The sequence below is a fragment of the Oreochromis aureus genome, linkage group 14 (assembly GCF_013358895.1).
Source record: "Oreochromis aureus strain Israel breed Guangdong linkage group 14, ZZ_aureus, whole genome shotgun sequence".
Taxonomy (NCBI): Eukaryota; Metazoa; Chordata; class Actinopteri; order Cichliformes; family Cichlidae; genus Oreochromis; species Oreochromis aureus.
Window position 1 is genome coordinate 20,906,055 of NC_052955.1, and position 13,599 is coordinate 20,919,653.

The 13,599-nt window shown below is 40.6% G+C and overlaps 1 protein-coding gene across 2 annotated transcripts in view; it reads left to right on the forward strand.

Moving 5' to 3' along the window:
* Window positions 1-13,599, forward strand: part of sept4b (septin 4b) — a 49,790-nt gene that overhangs the window by 32,167 nt on the left and 4,024 nt on the right. For both annotated transcript variants that reach the window (XM_031733138.2, XM_039622858.1), the window contains 9 exons: window positions 8,891-8,987; window positions 9,085-9,171; window positions 9,257-9,380; window positions 9,489-9,623; window positions 11,118-11,235; window positions 11,381-11,482; window positions 12,718-12,814; window positions 12,957-13,119; window positions 13,442-13,541. In XM_031733138.2, coding sequence (XP_031588998.1) covers window positions 8,891-8,987; window positions 9,085-9,171; window positions 9,257-9,380; window positions 9,489-9,623; window positions 11,118-11,235; window positions 11,381-11,482; window positions 12,718-12,814; window positions 12,957-13,119; window positions 13,442-13,541 — 1,023 coding nt within the window. The remainder of the gene's footprint in view (window positions 1-8,890; window positions 8,988-9,084; window positions 9,172-9,256; window positions 9,381-9,488; window positions 9,624-11,117; window positions 11,236-11,380; window positions 11,483-12,717; window positions 12,815-12,956; window positions 13,120-13,441; window positions 13,542-13,599) is intronic.

Consider the following 13,599-nt stretch of genomic DNA (forward strand, 5'->3'; position numbering starts at 1 on the left):
CTTTCGGATGTCACAAACTATCATATTGTCCCAGTAGACCACTTCACTTTCACACTGCAGGCTTATTTGTTGTTCCTAGAGTTTCTAAAAGTAGACTGGGAGACACAGCCTTCAACTCTCTCTCCCAGTTTGGCTTTTGGAGACAGACACTCTCTCTATTTTTAAGGTTAGACTTTAAACTTTCCTTTTTGATAACACTAATGGTTAGGGTTGTATCAGATAATCCAGAGATATCCCATAGCTCTCGAAGGGGCATTCACACAGGAAGCTCTAGGCGAGCGATTGAAACAACTGATAGTAAAAAAGAACAATACTGGTGATTGATATTACTGGGTAGTAAATACCCAGGGTTACCTAGCTAACCTGACCCTGGAACGTCCACTACTGATAAACTGTCAGCTGAAAAGTGACGATTGAATCACTCCCCTTTTAGACACCCCTGTAGAAAGTCAGTGACATTGAAGCGATGATGGGTGAAATCACCACTTGCAACTCTAGGGCTATAAATTGAAGCAACTACCAGTAAGAGCAAAGGAAACCACACAGGGTCACCTAGGTAACTGAGGTGTCCGTGACAAAGCAATGTGCGACTAGTGGATCACTTCTTGTGATGACAACTATTAAGGCCTAGGCAGCTGATGGAACTTCCCATGATGGCAGTGAGCACTTCTTCTCCACTCTAACATGTGAAATGTCGTGGTACTTATGTTCAGCTTTTGTGCTGCAGCTGAACTCCAAGAACTCTTTACTATAAGCCTCATTTGCCCAATCACACAAGCATTCATGCATGTGCTGTATCTAACATTCGAACTCGCACTACTCAAGGATACTTTCACATGGGAGTAGCTGGGGAGGCAATCCACTGATTCCGATTGGTAGGCGACCCACTCCACTCTCTTGTTTTACTGCTGTTTGTCATTAATTTTTTCTACTCTCTCACATAGGCTACGTTCACACTGCAGGTCTTAATGCTCAATTCTGATTTTTTGATCAAATCCGATTTTTTTTGTCTGTTTGTTCACACTACAAATAAAATGCGACAGCAAACGCGCTCTAGTGTGAACGATCAAAGCGGCCCGCATGCGCAAAAGAAGACGTCACACACAACTCGCTCTGTTTAGACCCAGAGCCAAACAATATTGTTTGACTGATGGCCCTTAATATAAAGACTTCGGACTTTACGTTTCCCAACTTTTGCTTTAAGTTATTTTGTTATTTACATAATAATGTAAATAACCTAATAATTATCCTTATTGCTGTTTTAGAGGAGCGGTGCTTCAAAGGATAGTTGCAGATTTCTGTCAGAATCTGCAGATTATACAGTACAAATAAAATGTTCACGTTTCTCCAACGTTGTCTTCCCAACAGTTTCACTGACGTCTACACAGGAAGCGTTCGCGATGTCTTCTCGGGCGCTTCTCTGGCGCTGATAATTGGCGTCTGTCTTGTGTCAGTGACGTAAAAGACGGATTTAATGCGACATGACCGTTCAAACAGCAGTCGCTTTCTAAAACATCAGATATGTATCGGATTCAGTACCACATACGAAAGTGACCCAGATCGGATTTGAAAATATCGGATTTGTGCCGTTCACACTGTCATACCATGATCGGATATGGGTCGCATAGGGTCAAAAAAAATCGGATTTGATGCGCTTTCGCCTGCAGTGTGAACGTAGCCATAGTTTCTGTTTGTCTGTAATAGCTCTCTATGCTTTCCTTTTCTGTCTACTCTTTTTCTCCACCCCAACTCATCAGAATAGATGGCTACCCCTCCCAGAATCTGGTTCTCTTAGAGGGTTTTTTTCCTGTTAAAAGGGAGTTCTTCCTCCCCACTGTTGTCAAGTGGTTGCTCAAAGTGGATTGTCTTATTGTTGGGTTTTTTCTCTCATCTGACTGCGTAAAAGCACCTTGAGGTGACTTTTGTTGTGAGTTGGTGCTATATAAATAGTGTCTTGTATTGAATTGTGGAAACACTAAAATCTAGGAGGAGCATAATATCAACACAGTGTGTATGAAATAATAATAATAATGCTCTGTCTACCAGCATACAGTAGAGAGAGAATTCGTGCCAACCATGGCACCTCATGTCAAGCAAAAATGATTTAGCATGAAGTGAATAATAGTGCAGTAATTATTGTAGCTGGATTATATACGACTCTGTCAACTGCATTTCCTACCTAGTTGAAATGTGCTTTCATCACGGACGGTGAACAACAACGTGCTGCACGGCTTCTTTATGACTTTTGGCAGCTTCTGATTGCATTTCCCATGTCGTACATTTGAAGAGGGCTTTTCCCCTGAGAGCAGCATTTAATGCAACATATCACCGTCCATCAGTGCTGTGCCAGCCAAACCCACCATCCTGATCCAAAAGTAACAAAGCAGCACAGTCAGCCGCACAACTTGTTTGTGTTTGGCTAGGTTTCATGTCCTCCAATTGTTTCTCAGGGACTGCACCGCTTAGCATAAAGATTTTACTCCCATCGTAATAAATGCCACACATACTCAAGAGGTTGTTTTTCCAACAGCGGTCTTGATAAAGGACTGGAAAAAACATCAAAGGCTAGTACTATTCATCTCAGTAGCTGTGCAGAAACCTACCACTTGCCTCTTAGACTGCTTATTAAATATCATTAAAATTATTGAATCCATCTTTGTGGACTGTATATGCAACAAAGAGCTGAAATTGTTACTTTAACCCCACTTCTTACTAATTTCACACGGCAAACAGGGCGTTTCAGGCGAACATCATAAGTGCATTTTTATCAGTGTTGCAGGAAATGACAAAGACGCAGCTGTTGACAAAGTAAAATATGTCCGTTCCAGAGGCAAAATGTTTGTGTCCACATACCAGTGATTAATTTTCCCTCCCTCCTTTGTTTTGCTATGTAGAAAATGTAGATTAATGTTTTTGAGTAATGTGAGGAAGTCTTTAAAGCATTTTTGAATAATGTGAGGAAGTCTCAAAAGCCATATGGACTGTTGTGTTATGAAGGCCTGTTTGGCACTACTTCTTGGGCCTTGGTGTTCCTGATTTCCAGCTGGGGTTTTGTGCTTCCGATCCTCATGGTACCACTTTGGATCAGAACCAGCTACACCATGGTTTCACCCAGTTGGCAGTTTATCTATTCTGTTTTGTCTCTCGTCAAACTCTGCATGGATTCTCTAGCGATTGGTTGCTTATTTTCTCGATGAACTAACCCTGAGCCAGTTATGGAAATTATAATTGGTTCAGGTCTCAGTGGAGAGTCATTCCAGTGGGAGACTGTGTGGTACTAAAATGGAAAAATGTGACATAGATGTCAAAGCCCATCAGGTTTCATTCTAGTTAAAGAAGATTGTTTTCACGTCATCATTTAATATTGGAGAAATCGGGATTAGGGGGACACTTCTGTAAATCTTACACAAGATTGGGGACTTTTTTTTTTTTTTTTTTTTTTGTTGGGGTCTCTTTCTAAACTTTAAATCTAGAGCTGTGTAAGTTGTATGGGTTTTCTGTGTTTGTATTGCTCATCAGAGCAGCACTAATCTTTCTATACCTAGTCAATCATGTGTTTCATTAGCATATTGATTTATCTGCATGACACACAATAGCCTGACTTTCATTTTCTATTGGCTCGGGGCTGGAAATTGACTTTCTTTTGGCTTGGAGAAGCCAGCTTTAAGAAATATATGATGTTAAGTCTTGTTAAAAGGAGCTTTTGCTGATCTCAGAACATTTGCTCATATTTGAATTGTTCAGCCTGTTCACAGTAACCATTAAAGTGCAGGTTTAGGGGTTTTGCTTTCCACCTGGACTGAATTGGAAAGATGGCGCTGAGCAAGTTACGCTGAAGTGCATTTTAGTGGAAATATATTTAAGCCCAAGATCAATGTGTCAGGAGATACTTGAATGTTTTTTTAAAGTTAGTGGAAATGTTTGCATGTGGAAAATGGAACTGCAGTAAAATCAGCCTAAATGTCTCGCCTATGTTGAACTCTGCTTTAATAATTCCCCAGTATCCCTTTTCCTACTTTATGCATACTAGGAACACAGAATAGTTGTAATTGTTCTTGACTTATAGTCTGAGCTGTGTTAATCTGCTGTTTTTTCTTCCAGCTGACTAAAAGAGAAAATTAATGTTTCCTTAGGTATATTAAAAAATGAAAAAAACACAATTTCCTGTGGCATTCCTTTCTTAAGACCTTTTCAGCTCTAAATTCTTAAATATCAGGGCCGAGAACACAGCAGAGCAATGGCCTGATGGCTGCTTTGGTGTGAGAGAAAGAATTTGAACCTGTTTGAACCTCATCAGTTTGCTGTACAAAGCTGCTTTAGTGCTTAGAGGAAGACGAATCCCCTACCTGCATTCAGTAATGCCTGCTATCTCAGCTGCTTTTAAAGATGGAGTAAACTGAGAGTATTTTTGGCTTAGAGAAGAAATCTGTAACCAAAGTCTGAAGTTGGGGTCAACTTCAGGAATGCTACAAAAGTAGAAAGGAATGAAGACACAGACACACTACACAAAAAGGTAACATGTAAGTTTCTGAAATATGTGCATACAACAGAAAAGGAATAGGAAATGTGTACAATAACTGTGTGATTCCCAGACACGATGATGTCTCCTGTAAAGACGATGCAAACTGCAGAGTTTGAAACTGGGAGCAAGTTGCTGCATAAATTTGCTTATAAATGAGGAGTTCTCCTAAATGCTTAATGTGGTACGTGAAGACAAGTGCCTTGGCAGATAAATAGTTTATAATTAATTCATTTGTTAGCTTAATTACTGAATTCATCAGCATAGCCGGCAGTTATGTTTATAATGAGGCAGTAAGCAGCTCGGCTTCACCTCATGTGACCTGGTGGAAACATTTGGTGGTTACCTTTGTGATACTCTTTATTCCAAGCTGTCCTTTAAGTCAGTCATTTTCTGCATTCTGAAATTTTTAAGTGAAAGAAAGAAGAGCATTTGAGGCCCTGATGTCTCTTTGAATATGTACAGAGTATATCTGTGGCTGTGGATGTCGTATAGTTCTACAGTCCTACCTCTAAGTAGCCTTTTCTCTAGACAGAGACTTGTAGGGCTTTTAGTTAAAGTCATTATTCTTTTTCATTTTAGTTTTAGTCTAAATACACCACTAGGACCGATTTTAACACCAGCTGTACAATATACACATTTGGGGTAGTATATCAGCATTGCACATCAGTATACGAGTTTATCCTGTTTTTAAATCACCAAATGTGGAGATTGGTTTTGGTATCAATAGCAGTCAGGCTCTAATTATCATCACAGTGATTGTTCCTGATGATGTAACCTAAATATCTGACTTTAGTCACCTCCTTCAGTACTCGAGCTCCCAAACAGAATGAGAGGAAATTTAGCCTTAGATCCCCTCTGGCTGAACAGATCATTATTAGAATTGAATTTGATGTCACACTGCAAACCCTGAGCAGTTTCTAAGTCTTTTGTGAGGATACTTCTGCTCTTGACATATGTTATTGTCACAGGAACTGTCATTGTAGGGTTATGGAGTACAGACATTAGCTGTGAGTGGCAAAGGTTAAGAATGGGCCCTGCAAAATATGCACAGTATTTGTCTTCATGTTCTAACATCAGTCCACACACTGTACAACACAGTGACAAAGCAGCATGATGTTTTATGCTCTAATGCTGCCATCAGTGTTTCCTTATGTTTTTGCCTTGTTATCAGGTTCAACTCATCAGATTAGGCTGTTTGTTGGTGTCAGTGTGAATTGTCAGACAAAACGGTGAAACAGCAGAAGGTGTCAAACTCACAGTTTGTGTATAATTGTGCATGACATGGAGCTGTGCAGCCCCAAAGTTAAGTAGATTTGATGGATGTAGTCTATGTCTGGGTTGGTGTGGCCTGTGAGTGCTGACGTGCACCTCATCAATGCCACTGATCAGCTCCCCGGGGTGCCGACCAGCTCAATGGAGCTGAAGGGCGCTGTGTCCTTTAGTGTGGAGTTGTATAAATGCTGGAGCCGCTGCTCTTTGCTTTCCGATTCCTGCTGGACTTTGTACGAGGAGCAGTTTACAAAGAAGTAAAAGGAAGAGGGTTTTAGACACAGGTGAGGCATCGAAAGAAAGGAGGTGAGAACGGGTGAATGTGCTTTTATCCACTTTACTGAGAATATGTTTGATAATTAGTTTGCTCTTTGATTTTTATTCCTGTAGTCACTTGAGTTGTTTTAGTGTGATATTCCAGATGATACATCTAAAAGATGCTTTGAAGATTTTTTTTCATATTCAAGCAAAAAAAAAAGTAGTGGGAGTCTGTTTGATGCACTTCTGTGGATTTGTAGTCCAAAGCAAAATGTTGATGATTGACACTTTATTTTATGTAGGACACAGACCCATCATGCTGGACATTGATCTTAGGGCTTTGGTTGTGCATCAGGAAAGCAGGTCACCGATTTCCCAATCAGTGAAACTATCACTGTTTCCTCTGCCCTTAAGCTCTAAATCCCAATCAAATTAGAGCTGTAGGTCACAGGTGCAGCACCTAACCATGTGGAAACAGCAAAAAGATTACATGCTAAGCTTTTTTTTTATCAAAATTAAACTGGAAAGAAATTGGCACAGAAGTTACTTTCTGTCAAACTTGTAGTTAGCTTTTGCAATAGTAACTGTAGCTGGGAGCATGAATAGGAAAATGGCACCAGATCAAGAGGAGTAAACAAAGCCTGAATCTGTATCAAATCTTTATTTCGAAACACATAACGAGAGTTAACATATATAAAAAAAAAAATGAATGAACATGATATCAAAGAAAGACATCATGTGAGAAAATATTGACCATTTCCTGTTTGAAAAAAATAATGAGGAAGCAAATGCTTATTAATTCCTGCCCCTGTTTAGCTCATCCTATATATCTGTTTTGATTTTGCAATCAAATGTATACAGATACATAATTATTTATAGCATATATCTAATATGCAATCCCTTGTTATATTATTACATACATCTCATCTTTGTAATCATACCATTTCTGCTGTAAATGGTATGTTCTTTTATTCATTAGCTTTTTTTTTTTAATTTTTTTGCCGTCTTCCTCCTCGTCTTTATCCATCTTACCTGTACTCCTCATGTCCTCCTTGTGGTTCATGCGTGGATCTGCGGGGTCCTTTGTTGGCCCTTCTCCATCCTCTTCTTCAACCTCCCTCTTGTTCTTTTCCCCAATAAACCTCACCACACGCATGCGCCCTTCGGATTGAAGATCACAGAGTGCACTTTAGCCCCAGTTGCAATGGAGGACAGTGACCATGAGCATTCCTCTTCATCAGATGAACAAGACTCCTGCCCAGCTTCCCCTAATCAGAGCAGGCACCATGATCATGATCACCATGAACAGGTATCAGTGAGGAGCCCCCCCCCCCCAAATATATATATATTTTTTTCTGTTACTGCCCATCTTCATCTGATTTCTGTCATCAAAGTCTGTAGTTTCTATGCGTTTAACCAAAGGATTTTGAATGAATTTATCTCTTTAGGGTCTAAATTTAAAGTTAAAACTGTGTCACAGTGTGTCTACAGCTGAATTTGAGTGGCGGTGTTGCTTGCTGAATTCCACTCTATTATTTATCTATCAGGGAGACTTTAGTAACTGTAACTAGAGTCTATAACTGCGTGTCCTCTTACAGGAAATTTACACTTTTAAAGTTTGCATTTTTAATGAAGAGTAAAATACCTGATGTCCAAAACAGTCCTTGTATTTAATATTACCGATCACTCTTAAAGGAGAGTAAATATAAACACAGTATTGGAGCTCATTCATTGTTAGTTTCATAAAACAACTCTGCTGCAGTGTTCAGCTCTAACATGACTTCTCTTCATTTATTATAGAAGGTGATGCACCAGCTGTAAAGTCCCTAACATGTATCCTGTTTCCAATGAATAGTTAAAGGCCCATCCACATTAATTTAGAAATGTCATGTGTTACCCACTGGTCTTAAGCTGGGTGTACTAACAGTTTTGAGTTGTCAGATATCAAAGATATCTTTGTTGCTGTGTCTTAAATTTCTCACCATAAAATTTTAAGTTGATTTTCTAAAACTTTCTACCCTCTGGATCTCCATACCTCCCCCTCTACATTGGTGCTTTACCGTTCCTCTTTTCCCTCCACTGTATTTTTTTTTCCCCCCGTTTGCCTCGTCATCCCTCCCGCCCCCCCACGACCTTCGCTTCTCTCCAGCCCTCAAGCCATTCAGATGACTCAGAAGTGGAAAACATTATGCAGGACCCTCAGCATCATGGTGGGCACGGTCACCACCATCACAAGCACCATCACCACCCCCATCATGACCCCGAGGCTCATGATGCGGACAGGCAGGCTGAGGGCAATGACCGCCCCCACACGCCGTCGTATTTGCGGCCCCCCGTGGCCGGCAGGGCACAGTCAGATTCAGGTTCAGACTCCGGTTTGCCACAAAGCCGAAGCGTGGAGTTTGACTTGCCGTCCCCCGTCAGTCCCTCTAGGCCAAAGAGCCCCTGGGTTCGATTTGACCCATACGACAGTAACGAGGTAATACAAGGCGCCACGGTCAGGAAGCCCCAAAGAGGGGTCAGCACAGCCCGTGTGCTATAACATGCTGATACACTTCATACCATGTTTTACAGTCTAAAATTAATACATTGGTATTTTCCATGGTTGCAAATCTGCCTTTTTATGTGGGCATATTGCTTTTTTGGGAGGTTCTTTTTGTTGTTGTTTTGTTTGTTTGTTTTTTGGTTTTGTGCTGTTGCCGTTATTGCCGTCGAAATACTGCAAATGGGACAACAATGCCAAAATATTTCAAAAAGCCAATATCAGGTTTGAACAAAGAAACCATGGTGTACGCAGCCTCTGTTTCCTTATTGCATTTTTATCTTTTTGTGCATTTGTAGGACCAGGACAAGGAGTACGTGGGTTTCGCAACGCTGCCAAACCAGGTGCACCGCAAGTCTGTCAAGAAAGGATTTGACTTCACGCTCATGGTAGCAGGTAAATCCTCGTTTGAGCATTAGCTGCTATTTGATCTTAAGACCATGTTTGTTTTAAAAAAGACTGTCTTTTCTTCTTTGTTGTTCTTTGTTTGAAGGTGAATCTGGCCTGGGAAAGTCCACCCTGGTCAACAGTCTGTTTCTCACAGATCTGTACAAAGATAGGAAGCTGCTCAATGCAGAAGGTGCGTGTGATTATTTGTTTTAAAATTTGCTGTACTACATTATGTAATCGCTGAGGGCTGTTTACTTCTGTTTTTTTAATCCCAGAGAGAATCACACAAACGGTAGAAATCACCAAACACACGGTGGATATAGAGGAGAAAGGTGTCAAATTGAAACTCACCATTGTGGATACCCCTGGGTTTGGGGACGCTGTGAACAACACTGAATGGTACAGACATCTTTAACGCATCAGAAAACCCTGAGTGAATCTGAGTTACACGGTCAGCTGTTACACTTTGCCTCAGAGACTGAACGCCCCTGTGTGTTTCTGCTTTAGCTGGAAGTCAGTGGCTGACTACATCGACCAGCAGTTCGAGCAGTACTTCAGGGATGAGAGTGGCCTCAATCGCAAGAACATCCAGGACAACCGCGTACACTGCTGCCTCTATTTCATCTCACCCTTCGGTCACGGGTATGACAAAGCTGCAGCTAACTTAGCCTGCTCATCCTCTCTTTATTATTACTTCTAAAAATATGGAAGATTAAGTTGTTTCTGCTGCAGCACATTATCATGTGCAATGTTCAGAAATGATAATGGGACCATTAGCTACACTTTTCCTCATGATCTCTGATCACATGTTTATCTCAGCCATCGTCCTTAGCGCACACGTGATATCTTCCACACATATCTAGTGGATCGGTGTTTACTCACAGTGTGTTCAGCCCCTTAAATTGTTGATGCCCAGCATCTTTCCCAGAGATAAAGCAGCTCTCAGCTGCCCTCGGATAACTTTACATCTGATGCAGTGATTTCACACTAATCAATTGTTTGTGCTGTGTGCTGTTGTGGTACCTCTCAGCACATTTGTGCACATCCAGATCTGTATTCATCAAGGAGCCAGAATACCATAAAATTAAAGTAATGCTGCGGAGCATTTTCAGCGTGACAGCCATGGAGAAACGGCTCCCTCTGTTGGTGAGCAAATGTCTGCTGCCACTGATTGGTCAGTCAGTGTGCCATGCAGCCAGAGACATCATCTTATGCTTCAAGTTTTTTTGGGGGGGAGGGGGGGTTGTACATTTTTGCCGTCATTTGATAGTACAGCATTAAATGGGGGAAAAAGGAGAGAGAGGAGGGGAAGGACTCCAACCCAGACTGATGTATTTCAGCTGTATGGCATGTGGTCACATGCTAAATCTCTGAGATAACCTAGCACCCCTACTTCCTTTAATTTTGAACTACAGATAAGACTTCACTGTTTCACAGTGATGCAGGAAAGCTTAGTGGAGAAATCTAGATGTGGGTTGCCGGGTACATGTGTTGTTGCCTGATTTTGATTGCCAACAATTCATCAGCATTTATGAAACGCTTTCAAATCTAAAAGGAGTTTATAGGCAAAAAATTATCTAACAGTTAATGAAACCCCAGTTTAAACTTGTCTAACAGTAAATCATCAGTGGTGGCCCTTTTTGAAGTTTTCTGTGGCCTGTGAAGGCAACATGGAAAAAGCGCATGGCTTGTATATTTCATTCAGCCACAGTTTATGTTAAACCATGATAGGGCAGCCCAGAATGTAACTCGGGAAGTATTTTTCTTCAATTAGTCATCATTAGCAGACTAAACCTTCCTGACACTGATTGATAACTTTTTGCCCAGGAATGTAACTCCAACCTCACTAATGGTTAACGATAAACGTGCACAAACCATCATTCTCAGAAGAAACACCGACCTACAAACACCGACCCGGCCATAAAAACTCAGAGAACCCCTAAAATAAAGTTTGTGTTCCTCATGTGCTGAAAGCTGTAGTCCTTATTGCAGTGGCCTGCGTTCAGGTGACTGACCTTTTTCGAAAATGCCCACTCTCTTGTCTACTCTACACTATCCTATCTAAAAAAAAAAATACTGATAAATAATAAGTGTCTCATTATCCTTTCTTGGTATGTTTTGCCTCATCTCTTCCAGCCTCCGACCTCTGGATGTGGAATTTATGAAGGCTCTCCATGAGAAGGTCAACATTGTCCCAGTCTTGGCCAAAGCAGACACACTCACCCCTGGTGAAGTGAAGAAAAAGAAAATTAAGGCAAGGCAACTGCATGTTTCATCCCACGAATCAATCTGTGAATACGCCGCAGAGTGTTTTTTTACTTGTATCCTCACAGAGAGCATTATTCACACTTTGACATCAGACATGTTTTTCTACAGTTTTTCTTTTTTTGTCTTTGCAGATCAGAGAGGAGATTGAGCAGTACGGTATAAAGATATACCAGTTCCCCGACTGCGACTCAGATGAAGATGAAGATTTCAAGCAACAAGACCATGCGCTGAAGGTGATCAGAGTGATCTCCTTTCTTTCTTTTCTTCATCTACATTTTTGTGTTTAGTACACTAAACTCAGCTGAAAGCAGAATGCTGAGAGTCAAGACAAATCATTGTCATTCAAAACAAATTGTGCTGCAAACAAATTTTATATATTTTTTTTTAATCTAAAGAAGTGACATTAAAATGAATGAACAGACTATATAGGTGGTGAACCTGGTGCATTTAAGTGTTGAAGAATCAGCTTCCTCTACACTTCCCGTATTATAAGGTGGTGCTAAGCACACTGTCGGTGGAAATAAAAGCAAAAATTATCACTACTAGCAAAACCCCTGCTCAACACTCTGGTCTTTACTTTGCTCAATAAACAATAACTATCAAGAAAATCAGAATTACTTCTTAATTATGATACATTTAATATATTTTAATTTTAGTAAGTATAGGATATATTTTCTGTGTCATACAGGCTGGTTTTGCCAGGCCTGCAGCGCTTGTTTGACCATGTGACACGTCTTTAATAATTTTATTACTACGTGTAATTCAATTTATCATGTCAACACAGCGTTTCATTCTAACACTATGATAAAGATCTAAATACTAGTTTATTTACAGGAACAGCAATAATTGCAATAATGTAACAAATTTGTTAGATGTCACATTTTGAGCAATATTAGTATGTGACATGAGGAAAATCTTAAAAACATTTAAACATAAATTGAAACATTAATGACGAATTCTACATAGAGAAGATTTAACGTTTTGCTTCATAAAGAGTCTCATGATGACGCTTAACCAAACTTTGTTTTCTTATCTCCACAAAGCGCTTTCATAGTGGCTTATTTCAATAACTTAGTCGATAATCAGCAGCTGCTCAGCCGCTATAATATAATATAAATGATATCATATTTGTATATGCCCTATAGATGTTTGCACTCAAAGTGCTCTAGGCAAAGTTAATGCAAAGCTTCATAAAGTTCATGGTCCAGTCGACTACATATGCTACGGTCATTTCAGTATGATTACAATGAAATCAATAACTTTGGGGTTTAAAATGAGGAATTCTACCTCCTGTTGGATTAAGTAAAGATCAGGTTTAAAAAGGGGGAAAAAAAGGTCTTACACAAGAAAGGACGAAGACATTGAAGAGGAAAGGGATATAACAGGTCTGTTGTTTTTTTTTGCCAGATGTGATCTTTATGACCATGACATGCTTTTAATATTCTGATCTTTATCTTGACCCCTTTAGGAAAGCATCCCCTTTGCAGTAATTGGCAGTAACACCGTGGTGGAGGCCAAAGGAAAGAGGGTGCGAGGCCGTCTGTACCCCTGGGGTATTGTAGAAGGTAACCTTGATCTCACATGTTCCCCTAAACAAAGAGCTCAAAATCATACATACAAAAATGCTTTCTGTATAGATGTACCATTACAACAGTGAACGTGTATAAGTATTGAGTGTGTAGTTGATCCTCACTCTGTGGTCTGCAGTGGAAAACCCAGCACACTGCGATTTCGTGAAGCTGAGGAACATGCTCGTTCGCACGCACATGCAAGATCTCAAGGACGTGACCCGAGAGACTCACTACGAGAACTACAGAGCCCAGTGCATCCAGAGCATGACCCGCATGGTCGTCAAGGAGCGCAACCGCAAGTATGCTCACGCTGAAGGACGGGAGAAATAAGTTTTAGTGAGATGAAAGAAATATGGCACAAGAAAAATCAAGATGAAGATATGAATTATAACAATGTTAGAATATTGTTGTTTTGAGAAGGAGACTTTGATTAAAAAATGTGTAACCTTCACATATTTGATGGGTTTGCTCTGACGTGTCTGGTGTGATGTCTTAACAATGTTTGTCGGCAGCTGATTGGACATCACAGGCTTATTTACATTGGTCTGTGTTCTCACTTTGTAGTAAACTCTGTGAACTTACTCACTGAAGTGTTTTTCCAAAACGTGTGTCTCTCTGCAGTAAGTTAACCCGGGAGAGCGGCACAGACTTCCCCATCCCAGTGGTGCCCGGAGTGGCCGAGTCCGAGACGGAAAAGCTCATCAGAGAGAAAGATGAGGAGGTACGGCACGCCGACCACGAACTGGAGTCGCATCACGACCACGAGCATGACTCTGCCC